The sequence below is a fragment of the Triticum dicoccoides genome, chromosome 3B, assembly GCF_002162155.2.
Source record: "Triticum dicoccoides isolate Atlit2015 ecotype Zavitan chromosome 3B, WEW_v2.0, whole genome shotgun sequence".
NCBI lineage: Eukaryota > Viridiplantae > Streptophyta > Magnoliopsida > Poales > Poaceae > Triticum > Triticum dicoccoides.
Window position 1 is genome coordinate 618,180,820 of NC_041385.1, and position 13,978 is coordinate 618,194,797.

General features: G+C 43.7%; 1 protein-coding gene across 1 annotated transcript; it reads right to left on the reverse strand.

The window, feature by feature from the left end:
- Positions 1-12,530: 12,530 nt before the first annotated feature.
- LOC119281669 (protein G1-like7) lies at positions 12,531-13,579 on the reverse strand. The gene has a single exon (XM_037562136.1). The coding sequence runs from the start codon at positions 13,291-13,293 to the stop codon at positions 12,655-12,657; it is 639 nt and encodes a 212-aa protein (XP_037418033.1). The 5' UTR covers positions 13,294-13,579; the 3' UTR covers positions 12,531-12,654.
- Between the last annotated feature and the right edge of the window lie 399 nt (positions 13,580-13,978).

Consider the following 13,978-nt stretch of genomic DNA (forward strand, 5'->3'; position numbering starts at 1 on the left):
GGTTGGGGCAGGGGGCATGCATTCATAGCTTAGGATTCCCTTCATGCAGACACGAGGGAGGGGGCTGCTAGCTACTTCGCACTTTGCTAGGTGAGCCTCGGTTGGGGCGGGGGGCGGGGCATGCATTCATAGCTTAGGATTCCCTTCATGCCGACACGAGGGGGGCAAGCAATATCGTGCGCTTTGTGAGATAGGTTCGACATCGAAGTTGCATTTGGTATTTGAAAATCAAACCACCCTTTTCATACAAATAGATTTGGTCCACATGCAAGTGTGTTCGTGTTATGACCCTCTCCCGCATCATTTTTCGCCAAATTTATGAACATTAGACAAGTCGGATGACACAACAGACACGGTTCACTCAAACTAACCATGTGCCATACCGGCGCCCCTATCACGCACACATCCGCACAGTACATTGGGCTCCATGAGGCTCCCCCTCTTAAAAATATATGCCCGCCTCGAGGGTTTTCTTGTTTCATAACACACGGTTGTTATCTCCGGACCGTGTGCGATGTTTCTTCTTCCCAATCCCACTGCATTCCTAGAAAATATCTACCCGCCTCGAGGAGGGTTTTTGTGTTTCATAAGGCTGTTATCTCTGGACCGTGTGCGATGTTTCTTGTTCCCAATCCCGCCTGCCCCTATAAAATATTTGCTCGCCTCGAGGGTTTTTCTGTTTCATAACACATGATTGTTATCTCCAGACCGTGTGGGATGCACCATCATCAAAATTTTCATTAGCCCCGGCATTTCACTCCCGTGTTTGACTCCCGCGTTGTAAAATTTTTAGTACCCGCGTCATTTTCTCAAACACACCCCCACCCCCTCCACACACACACACACACCAAAACCTTCTCGGGTGTGCGCGCGCACACACACACACCCCTCCCTCGCTCGAAACCCTAGCAAGGTCCCCCCCTGCCACCGCTGCCGCGAGACCTCCATTGTCAACATTTGTCGGTTTGCCCGTGCAGCTTAACCACCGGTCTCCATACCAAGGCCGCCATGAGTTTCTTAGATGACACCTGCCAAATGCACCTTTTCCCCCAGATCCCCATTCCCATCCCCCACTCCAGAGCATCGCAACCTAAGCCCGGCTAAGCTTCCCGTGGAGCTCGAGGAGCGACTGGCCCAAAAGAGGTGTATCGCGGTCTCTTCACTGGACGTCGCCAAGGAAGTTGAGAGCCATTACTGGCGGTAAGAACTCAAGCAGCAGGCTAGAGTATGTGGGCATGTCTCTTCCGCCAGCTACGACATTGAGGTCATGGACAGCGATGGCCTGAGGCGGGCTATGTCACAGGTCAAGTGGCCCGCCCCCAACCCCTTGGGTTCAATCATCGTCGATCTCATGCATGGCCCTGCTGCTGATCTCCTCTGGCTCGCTGTCAACATTTTGCCATCCTACGTCGCCATCAAGCCCCTTTTGTCATTTTTAAAGGACACGTTCTGCGACGCTTGCTTGGGATCCACAACTTCCAAGTTAGACCTCATCAATGGCGACCACGAGGAGGGCACCCTCTCCGGCTCTTCCTAGGGGAAAGAGCCCATCTGCTCTTCCAAGGGGAAAGAGCCCATCTGCTCTTCCAAGGGGAAAGAGCCCATCTGCGACATCAGGGAGGGCACCCTACAGCCGTGCTCTTCCAGGGGGAAGGGGCCCATCTGTGAAAACATGGAGCGCATCCAGGGTCCGTTCTCTTCCCACGGGAACGAGCCCATCTGTGACAAGTGAGGAAACCCATGATTTGTTTTGTCATGCCTCTTCACAGGGGGAAACCCATGATTTATTTTGTCGAGTCCCTTTTGTAGTGTAGTGAGAATATGTCCAGTTTTAATTGCTATATTGGGTTGTTTGCAGTATGCGTTGTTTATTTCAGTTGTTCACAATGTGATGCTTTGTATGTGCAATTATTTATTGTGCAGTACGCTTCATCAATCCAGTTTTAAACATACCAATAGGAATGCATATATTTGCTTGTGGTTAAGCCTGTTATAGCTAGCATATGTCTCTTTCAAAGTTTTTTGATTGTTCTGTTGTTTGCAGTTAGCATATGTCCAGTTTCAAATGCTATCTTTGGTTGCTCGTAGTATGGCTTGTTTATTCCAGTTATTCACAACGTGATGTTCTATATGTGCAAGTATGAACTGTGCAGTTCAATTTCATCAGTACCAGTTCCAACAATACCACTATGGCCATGCTTGTTTCGGATTCTGGGACCAGATTCAGCTTTGCCAGCAAAGCCAAATCTGGAATCCGAAACAAACAGCTATTTGGAATCAGCTTTGCCAGTGAAGCTGAATCTAGATTTGGGTCATTTTTAGTGCAATTTCCTGAAGTACCTCAAAGTGTACTTCGGTGGTGAAGATGATTTCCAGAAACAACTTCACCACTGAAGCGAATCCATAGGTGATTAAAATCCAAGCGAAGCTGAAACAAACAGGGCATGAATGACTACATTTGGTTGCTGCATCTTGTAGTTAAACACACCTTTCCATTTTTATTTAACAATAACCAGTGTACTTAGACCGGCACAATACCAGTTTGAATGACTATGTTTGCTTGTTGTTAAATGTTAGGCATGTTGTAGTTAACACACCTTTTCAGTTGTTTTGCTTTATTAGCGTGCTTAAACCTGCACACTAAAGCTATCTTTTGGAGATTATTTTTTTTGCCATGAATAATTTTGGTTGATGTTTAGCCTGTTGTGCTTAACATGCTTCTCGATGTCCCTACATAGGACAATTTTGGGAACGACTGTTGTTTTCCATCGAGGTTAGTTTCATCCCCTGGCTTATATATGCTCACTGTTCAGGATATCGGTAGCTGGTACCATATAGGCCGGGGGCTGATAAGGGACTAATCGGTGAATCTGACTCTTAACTGAATATATCTCCAACCCATTTATGGTTAGGTTAACTAGGGCCATATGTAATATATCTGAGGCTACATAGGAACATGCACTGTACTTAATGTCTACATATGCAATCCTAGGCTACATAGCAACAAGGAAGAGTGTTACCTTAATGTTCTGATGATGTCTAGATACACGTAGAAGAGCAGCAACAACAACAACAACAACAACACAGCCCTGTTTGGATACTCAACTTAGCTTAGAGGTTAGAGTTAGTTTCTAGCTCATGACTAACCCTGAATTAACTCCATCCAAAGAGGTGTTTGGATGATAGGATTAGATACTTAGATTGACGATAAATGCACTAGGAGAACTAGCTCCAATTAGCACCTCTTGGGTTGGATAGTTTTTTTGGGTGGGTTATAGATGCAACTAGCTCAAACTAGCCCTCATGTTTAGATATACTTTAGGCTATTTGAGCCCGAACTAGTCAAACTAACTCTAACCCATGGATACATCAGCAGTTAAGCAACCGATAATTTGTAAGAATGCAATAAACTCCTTCTGGCCCATAATATAAGATGTTAATTCATCTAATATGTGAGTATATTGGATGTTATAAGATATTATATAAGAGTGTTGTACTACATCATTGTGCAATTGGTGTTTATCTTCTAATATTAACTTGGTGCTTTTAGGTACATATGTCATTGGTAAAGATCCGCGCATCGACCCTTTCTGCGTATGGGGAAATGATATATCGATGAACCAACATCAAGTGAGGAAGCTGATAAAGATTGTTAGTAAAATGGGTCAAAAGGTGGCAATTAAACTATTTATTTACACTTTATTCAATACAACAGCGAACTACAGGATGGTAAGTAAGAACTCTGCAACCTTCTTTTTACTGCTCATAATGAGTTGTGTTAGATGACAATGTCTGAATCTTTTTTCCTTTGCAGTGGTTCCCAAAGTAGTTTACTAAAGATTACCTCTCAAACTACATGATTGGTGGGCATGCAAAGGTTAAAGTATTTCTACCAGAACATGACGATTATTTAGATGTTTCCATGAAGACCGTGAAGGGTGGGCGGTCGGCCATCACAAGGGGTTGGACTAGAGTCGTGCGTGCCTTCTGCATGGAGGAGGGCACAATATGGGCATTCCACTTCACCTTGTTCAGCAGACAGAATGTATTTCACCTCTTTCTTTACCATCTTTAATAGTACAAGTATACAACTGTGGTTCATCATTATTTATTTAGTTGTTATGTAATTCTTGATGTGTACCTATGAATCGAATAATTCATTGGTTGTCTGAACCTGATGGATATAAATAAAGCTATAGCATACATTCAATTTCAATTTCAATTTCAATTCGATATAGCAGCAATTAAATTACGGTGAAATTATACTCTCCAGGTTGTACGGCACACACAGTTGATAAAATACAAACTTTTGCGATATACACCATATTCCGAGACGGTTCACAGAGAGAAAGCGTGTGCAAGCATGCACACAGTTGCCTTTTGCAAAGCGTGTGCGATGTCACAAAATATCACAAACGGTGCTGGCAAACTAACCGTTTGTGATAGTTGCCTTATCGTACACGATTCGCAATCATGAGCTGTTTCTGATGAAGTATATATTGTAAACGTTGCAACACAGAATAGCGTGTGTGATAGTTGCCTTAGCGTACATGATTCACAACCATGAACTGTTTCTGATGAAGTATGTATCGTAAACGTTGCACCATAGAATAGCATGTGTGATAGTTGTCGTGTACAACGATGTTACGACGCTCCGACGTTTCGTAATCCTATCCGACACTCATACGATGATTAGCTAATCTTCTTAATTAGTTATCACATACGGTTTGTGAAAAGCGAATGTGTGTGATTTTATGCTTATCATACACGTTCTATAATAGTGAACCGTTTGTGATGAGCCGGGCATCATAAACATAGCACCACAGAATACAGACTGTGATCGCAATGCGACCACAAATGAAAAGGAGTATTGTAGGGTCCCTATCCCCGACGATTTCTGGGACGTGTGGGAAGGACCCCCTAATCGCCCACACTCACTAGGTGACGGTTTCAAATGCCGTCGCGGAAAGGGGTTTTAAACCGTTTGTATAGCACCGACGCGTACCGGTAGCTGGAGATCTAAAATCATAATCCTACTCTCGTCGATAGCACACAAATGGTCGTTAATGGTTTTCCCGGTAGGAAGTTTTGCCATGCAATAGAATTGTGTGTAGGAGACCAATCTCGCCACCACTTTTCATCATGGCCACTAACCATTCAGCCAACGTTGGATCTCATGTATATTCTACTCTTTGACAGAGTGTATGACATATTTAGGTTGTGTGTACTTCATTCTTGATTCAGTGGGATCTTGTGTACTTCAATTTTTATTGAGTTCAATATATATTTTTGGACAAGTGTATTGCATTTCAAAACTGTGTACTATGCACTACATGTTTGAAGAGTGTATTGCACGATGTGTTGCATTCTTTATGAGTGTACGCATTTTCGACCGAGCGCAATGTGTTAACCGTTTATGTTTTTCCCCTAAATGGGGTTTATTACATTTTTCAATAAATATATTGTATTTTATAATGACGTGTGTTTCCTTTTTTCGCAGTTTCCTTCGGAGGAAAAGGTGCAAAAAAAAGAGAATTAAAACAATATAAAGAATCAAAAATAGAAAATATTATTTGTGAAAAACAACACTCTCTTTGTTGACGAGGTGCATGTTGTGACTTTGTCAATCTTTAAACTTCACAATTTCGGTCTTCAGCAGGCATTGTGTCAGTATATGTGTGTAGTACTGGTGTCCATACTTTTGTGCATCTATTTTGTATTCGGTATCTTAAAGAAGTAAAATAAATCTAGCATAAATTTATTTAAAAGCTAACAAAGAAAGAAATTGTAGCAATGGTAATCACTTCACTTCTTTCTCCAATTAAACCCATTAAGAGTCAAACAAGGAACGCTCGCTGAGCTATGCCACATCGATTTACTGTGCCGAGGGAAATCATGTTAACGGTAGGAAAAAAGAAAAGAAAAAACACGAGGAAAAAATGTCTTCGTCTTGTTTCCTTCCCTATGAAGGAACTACACATCGAGTCGTCCACGTCACGTCTTCGTCAATACGCCTCCTCTCGACCCAAGCACGTCGCCTCCTCTCCCCATCCCACCCCCTCTCTGTTGCCTTTTCTCCTACCCCTTTCTCCTCTCAATCTGGATCCATGGAGGCGGCCGATAGCCATCGACCTTATGGTCCCTTGGTTGCCGACAGTGACGCCATCGACCTTTGAGACGCTGAGCTGTGAAGGGCACGAAACCTTAGCAGCAACGGTGGATTGATGCAGGAGATGATAGTTGCAGCGGCGCCCTGGCAGACGCTAGACGCTGAGCACAAGGGACAACTGCCTCTCGCTTCTCACCATTCTTCTCTTAAGTGGCTAGATCATGGGAAAGCAACAACAATGACTTCACAGGTAAGGTGACCTCATCCACAAGCTTGTTCCTATTTCCTTTCTTTTTTGATGAGACAGTGAGCGTCGTTTGAGGGAGACTGGGATCTGGATGGTGTTGCGGCTTGGCTTGGCAATGCACAAGGCCGCGCGCCAATGTTGTCTCCCTGGTATTGCTCTTCTCAATTATGCAACATTTACCTCAACTGATATGTATCTCGTGTTCCTAAGCTTTTGGACATACTGAAATTTTTGGGATGCAATAAGAGCTTCTCCTTCCATCTTAAATTATTCTTAATCTAACATTTGAATTGTGGTTTGTCTTTGTACACGAACGCTAACACCGTTCCCTACTATAGTTGTTGTGAGATTGAAGGTGCATGAAACCTTTTGATGGTACTTCCTGATCAGATTCTTCAACGTTTTTGTCTTCTCCCTTAATCCTCCCACCAACCATCCATCCACAAACACACACCCAAAGATTGGTAAACGAAAGCTTGAAAATTGCAATTTAAAAAGTCTTGCTGCCCTGTGTAAAGAAGGATATAATTGCAACTTATGTCATTGTATTTGTTCCTCTAGAGAGGGTTTTTAGTCTGCTACTACTACATATGCTTCTTTGGCAATTAAGCATGCAAGAAAAATAAAATATTTTGCTTGACTTTGCTTGCTACACTAATATGCAGGCTTGAAATGATGAATAAGACCTCTTCTTTTTCAAAATATATGCTAGAGAGTATTCATTGAATTTACATGTGAACAGTCCATGGGGATGAAGTGTTTGTAAAATTTCTTAATATCTTATATCTTGCTTCTACAACCGTGGGTTGTTCCGAGGGCACCAGGAGAGAGATCGTATCATATTTCGTGTTAGCTATGCTCTGGATCTTATCCTCTTCACATAATTAACCACACATTCCTATGAAGGAATTCATATATCTTACATTCATTGCATCTCCTCTATCATTTTTTAATCTGTTATATGCATGCGTTGTTGGAAAAAAATGTTTCCAAGACATTCCGGTTACTATAATTACTTGAGGAAGAGTTCTTGCTTGAGAATTGATGGTGTTGATGATGCTAAAGGATTTTATCATCACTGGTAATGTTGCTAAAAATCAACCATGTTTCGGCCGAAACTTCAGCTATTACTTTTCACCCTACTTTTCTTTTTATCTTCTTGACCGCTGCTTGTCATCTGGTACTAATTCCATTCATCACCGGCTTGTTCCTCTAGAGGTTATCTCCTCAATTAATAATTTATCTAAATGGTAGAACGACATGTCTTCTATATTTATAATAATCCCATGTTAATATTTGGTATTATTTTTCATTTACAATAGATGGATTAGAAAGATGATTATCACCTATCATAATATCCAACATTTTACTGGGAGTAATTGACCATTAATTTGTACGGCTCATGTAGATTTTTTCAACATCGTACGTATCTTCTTGCTGCATTGTTTGTGAATCTTCATTTATCTTTCTCTACTATACTCATCTGCAATATGGTTTTAGAGTTTTTAGGGTGTGTTCTTGCTATCTTATCTTGCCCAAACCAAATAGCTTGATTTTGGCCTTTAAAACCAAAACCATTTACAGTTACATGGTTGCCATCAAGGATCCCTACAGTGTGTAGACAAGATCAGATCACACAACTCCTCCGCGCACCCCAGCCACTAGTGGTTGCATAACGCACGGAAAGCCACCCTCGATTTTTTTTCCTTTAATGGGTATGCACATCACATCTACACTGGCATGTATGTTCTCTTGGGGCACAGGTGGCACATGCATCATGTTATTTATGCTTTTAGAGTGAATATACCATGGTAGCTAAAATCAAATAGTGTGCTATGCTAGAAAATAATAGTGGGAGTGGTATTTTTCCAAATATTAAAGTGTGTAGAGGATGGAAAACAAATGGAGAGGAAAAGAAAGAGCGGAGTAGCCACCAAGTGATAATTACTTATTTTGCACCAGTGACAAATATTTAAGTGAAAACTACTTTCTAAGTAATAGGGTCCGATTGATCCAAATCATAATTCTTTTTATTTCTTATTAATCCTAGCCGTCTCTTTTTTACTATTTTAATAATAATATAATTGGTAGATGATGCATTTTTTGGAACAATACATAAAGATAAATCAGAACTAGATGATGCTATAATTGTGCTTAAAGATCCATTTGCAGGTTATCGCCCTACTCCACACACACACACACACACACACACACACACACACACACACACAAGTGCACTGCCTTAAGACACACAAATAACCGACAAAGATCGTGAATAAATCCTCAAATCATTTATACGCTAGTGGGTGATCCATGGTGGTTCTTATTTGATCTTAGTTTCTATTTCACAAGCCAAGATAAGTTAATTAATCGAAGCAATTTGACCAACGGGAGAACCAAATCTATTGTAAGTTTTTTGAAAAAAGATGGATTATTGTAAGCTAGCATGCATATTAACGAGAAAAACGTAGGTGATACAATACATGCTTAAATAAACATAGTGTACACGTGTTCTTAATTCGAGATTAAATTATTAAAGGAGGTTGTTTTGGTTTCACTAAATCAACTATGTGGAATTTGGAGTTGGGCTGAGAGATTGGATATTTTTTACAATGTTTTCAGGTGCAATATGTATGGCTAACGGCAATGTCCATATTGATCGTTATGATTAATTATTTAAATCCTTTGTACATAGTGATCAAAGTAATATAGAAAATCTGAAATGAAAAAATGTTTGTGAAAAATTAAGAACATTCTGATCGATGCTCTTATGCATCCACGAAGCTTTGAAGTCATATAAAATGGCATGCTTATTCATTAGGGGCGAGCCAAACAGATACATAAAATAACCTTGGTTTTGCTTGTGATCTTATAATTCTTGGCACGCATATGCAAGCCTAGCAGTGCTAAGCTATTTCTGAGACGGTTTACGCTGTCATGGCTATGAATAAAAACAACACAAGAGAGGAGAAAGAATCGAGTAAACCTATGTTGATGTGACAAAGAGTAAGTGAGATGTAGTATGAACTATGATTTGGGTGGTGACCAATCAAAAGCATTAAAACAAGAAGATCTACCACGTACACCTGTATACATACTTAGGACAGATATGGGAAAGATATTCCGCCAACCGCATGCATATGCCAACAACAAATGGATTATAGTTTAACAGAAAAGGCTATAACCAACTCAAAATTCTACTTGCCTGGCAACCACAAAACCATACTACTAAATTGATAGGTTGAGGAGCATCATGATAGGTGTAGGGTCAGTTTGGTTGCCTCAGCTTTAGGAACAGGAAAAATGCTTGTGCTTTTCTGCTCGATTGGGCACATCAGTATATATACTATATTTTATTCTTGATTTCCTGTGCAACAAAAGCATCTACGTTCACACAAGATAGTTACACACCAGCAGATTAACAATTAGACTACACTACACAGGAAAGATCTGAAGAGTGAAGAGAAGAAGATACCAAATTGCATATTGATGCATACCACCAAGCAGTGCAGTTACCTGGCGTATATATTATATAATAAGTAGTATATGTGGTCCATGCATTGTATTGCATGTAACAGAGCATCCAACAGTTTGTCCATATGGATGATTTAATTAGCCAGTGAAAAGAAGCAACAGTAGTTCTGACTAGTGTGAGCAACCTATGGATATGACAGCAAATACAGTAACAAATTCAGATTAACTTATTTTGCTCAATGTTAGTAGATAGCAAACTGAGATCCAGTTAACAGTTTTAAACAGCGATGATATGATGGATATGTGGATATATGTTGGCTTTTGACAGTTCAAAGACTTCTCTGTTGCCTAACCAAAGGTATCAAAATCATAACACAATCATCACTGATGGAGAATCCAAGATGCCTGTCACTGGAAAGAAAATTCCCCCGTATCAAAGAAAATGGTTAATTAGTCAGACATCACATTCCATGATTATAATGGGTTGAACACACTCAACACGCCAGCTTTAATTTAGATTACTATAAACTATAAGTACGACAGTAATTGGACAAGGATTGCCCCCATTAACGTGCATCACCTATTTCTTTTGAAAAGGAGGGTTTTCCCGGCCTCTGCATTAGGCGATGCACACAACCATTGATTCGCAGCAGGTAGAGCGATTTTGCGTGTACATACATACTACTGTAGATGGACAGGCACAACACAGCAGGTAAGGTGCACATCTGATTGCAAGAAATTAATTAGGATTCCAATAAGAGCACCAGTAGTTAAGCCCTTGTCTGCCCCATATATACGGGCAAGGCAAGGCAGTGACCTATATATATATACGCGCACAATAATTCCAGACAAGGCCTGACATTTTTCCGAGGGCTGAAAGCTCCCGAACGAGCACAGGCCGCATGTGATCCATCTATCAGGAAAGAATTAATTCAAGCGGAGGAGACCGCGACCGTCGCTCACGGTGGCGGCAGCGCGAGAAAAAGGAAAGGAAAGAAAAGAAAAGAAGACTGTGGGTCTGTGGCCAAGGGAGGCGGCCGGCAAGACATGCATGAACAGCCGCACTACAGTGGCGCGGCGAGGGAGACGAGAGAGAGGGAGCGAGACGTACGGCCCCCGTTGGGTGGGTGAGGGAGGAAGGGAGGGGCCCTGTGCGTGCAAAGGACAAAGGAAGGGATTCATTGCATGGCTTTGCTCTTTGCTCACAGTCACAGGCCAAGTACTGTGGTCAGTGTGGACATGAGAGCAAAGCATCGCCGTCGCGTGGCCCACCGCCCCCTTTGCTGCGAAAGGGAGCTTGAGGCTAATGCTAATTTGCTAGTTACATTGCCAAGGCCTAAGGGTAGATACTGTTCATCTTCTTCCTCAGAAAGCAGCTACAGTTCTTGGATATAGATCTACCAGGAAAGAATCCTATTGGATAGATCGTTAATGGTGCTTAATTACTTGCCTGCTCTCAGTGTGTTGGCCATGGTTTGGCACTAACGAATGCAATTACAGTACAAAATGAAGGGGATCAGAGAGAGAGAGAGAGAGAGAGAGAGAGGGAGAGGGATAGAGAGAGAGAGAGGATATGGAGGGTTGATCTGATCGCAGCAGCATGGATATCAAACCGACTGGCATGGGGCAGTGGCCATGCATGCAGAGTCGAGCAGGTGCACGCGTGCGCGCTTCTGTGTGAGAGAGGAAGGCCACAGCCCAAATCAAGGAGGGATAACAGAGAGGACGACGGCAGTGAAGGCTGAAGAGCAGTGCACGTGTGGTCAGAGAGAGGGAGGGACTCGATCAGCGCCTGCCGTGCGTGCCTCCGTATCCTACAGTCCCATCCAATCCTCCGGCCGGGGACCAGCGCAGCTATCGCCTCCCCCTCCCCCGCTCCTTTCTATTTAAGGCCTCTCCGGACAAACCCCTCCCGCGTGCATGCCTAGCCCTAAACCTCCCTCTTTCTCTCAAACCGCAAGAACTGTTCATGCATCTCTCTCTCGCCATTAGAAACCGCAAAAACTGTTCATCTCTCTCTCACACACACGCTCTCTCTCTGGTCTCTGTCTGAGAAAGGTTCCTGCAGCTGTGCGGCCCGTGGCATGTAGGGAATGGTCAAATGGAGGAGGGGGGTATGTCAGAGCAAGAGATTGGCCGGTTGGGGAAGAAGGCCGTCCGGGAACTGTTCCGCGCATGTGTGCCAGTGAGTGATCGCGTACTGCCATCAATGCAGGCTGGCCTAGCTTCTGCGCGCTGTACCCCTCTCTTTTCCTTTGCACTCTTTCCATTCTTCCTAGCGATCTACTCCAGTAGCTAGGAGAAAATAGAAATAAGCAAGAAACCATTCATCCAGTGCTTCTGCAAATTAAGCAAGAAACGCTTCGAACGGTACTAGAAATATTATCATGTGCAAGAATTGATTACTAGCTTGCAATGGATGTATGAGCTAATGAGTGCACCGATCACAGTATTGCTACATGTGTTAGCACAAATTAAACACCTCTAATAAGAGAAATAAGGAGTACATGACCAAGCTGAGAGGTAGCATAAGAAGTAGCTATAATATGAGTATATGACCACAAATCTCAATTTCTTAAGTTACCAGGATATGTATGGGATAATGAACAATTAGCTGTGCCAATTAATTCACTTCCCCTAGAACACTACTACTACGACGCCCTGTAATAGTACTTATTAATAATCTAATTAATCTGAAAATGGCACAGAAAATATAGAGATAATATAGGGAACAAAGTATACCAAAGGGAAAGCTCAAATCTTGCTAGGCCTATGCCGGAGACGATAAACAAACTAATAGGCAAGGTTTGCAAGTCTACTATACTCAAGAGATGCTCGGTGCAGTACTGCCACCGTCTCCAGCTCCAGCCTGCGCGGCGGACGCAGCAAGAGCACCATCGCCGAAGCTACCCTCGACGTCCCTGTCGAAGACTGCTCCGGCGCCAGCCGATGAACCAGATGCCTCAGCGGCCTGCGGCGCGCGCTTCCGTTTCTTCTTTTCGTGCGGGATCCCGCGCGCCTTGGCGTGCGAGTCGCGCACCTCGCGCAGGTAGATCCGGACGGCCCGCGCGGCGAAGGGGTTGGACTCGGGCGCGCCGCCGCTCTCCTCGTAGGCAGCGCGCAGGCGGCCGATGAGCGCGTCGAGGGACCCCCATGCCTGGCGCAGCGGGCACGGACACGGCGCCGGCGGGCTGGGCTGGCCGTAGTAGGCGCAGCCGGCGACGTGCACCTTGGTCTTGCCAAACTGGTCCAGGTACCTGAGGAACTCAATCACGTGCGCGCCGCTGCACCGCGCCAGCGTCAGCGGCGGCTTGTGGTTCCGCAGGTACTGCAGGAACGTGTTCCAGTCCCTACGCTTCTGCGCCTCGTACCTGCTCAGCTGCGCAGGCGGCTTCGGCGCAACATCCGGCGCGCTGCCGCCGCCGACGACCGAGGATGACGGGCCGGGGCCGGAGGAATCCATATGCAACACCGGCCGCGAGAGCGAGCAAAGCTAGCTCTATCGGCGCGCGATCCCGGTGACGAGTGAGTGACCAGTGGACGCGCACCCGGAGGGGTTAAAGGAGATCTTGGGGTGGATGGAGATGGGACGTTGGAAAGGGATGGGAGCGCGGAGGAGAGGCGAGAGCGACGGGGAGCCGAGGGGGGAGGTGAATGTTACTACTGAAATGGAGCGGAGGCGCGCGTGAGGATGATGGGAGCTACGCGGTCCATTCAAGCGCGGTGACCCCAGACCCGTGCCGGAACAATTTGGGGCGTATAGAAGTGCATACCTATGCTAGGTATACCTGGTGCAGGCGTGTGTGGCTCCGTGTAGGTCGTATGAGCATGTATTTATAGTTATATATGGACGCGTATATCCAACAAATATTTATAGTTTTAATTATATGAACGCGTCTAGTCAGTAAGCGTGTATTTATAATTTTATACGGACGCGTCTATCCAGCAAATATGTATTTATAGTTTTATATGAACGCGTAAAAGCTGGTATGTGTGTATTTATAGTTTTATATGAACGTGTCTTGCCAGTAAGTTTGTATTTATAGTTTTATATAAACGTGCCTATCCGGTAAGTGTGTATTAATATTTTTTATATGGACGCGTATATCGCTCCACAGCACACACTTCACTAGAGAAGATTCTTACCC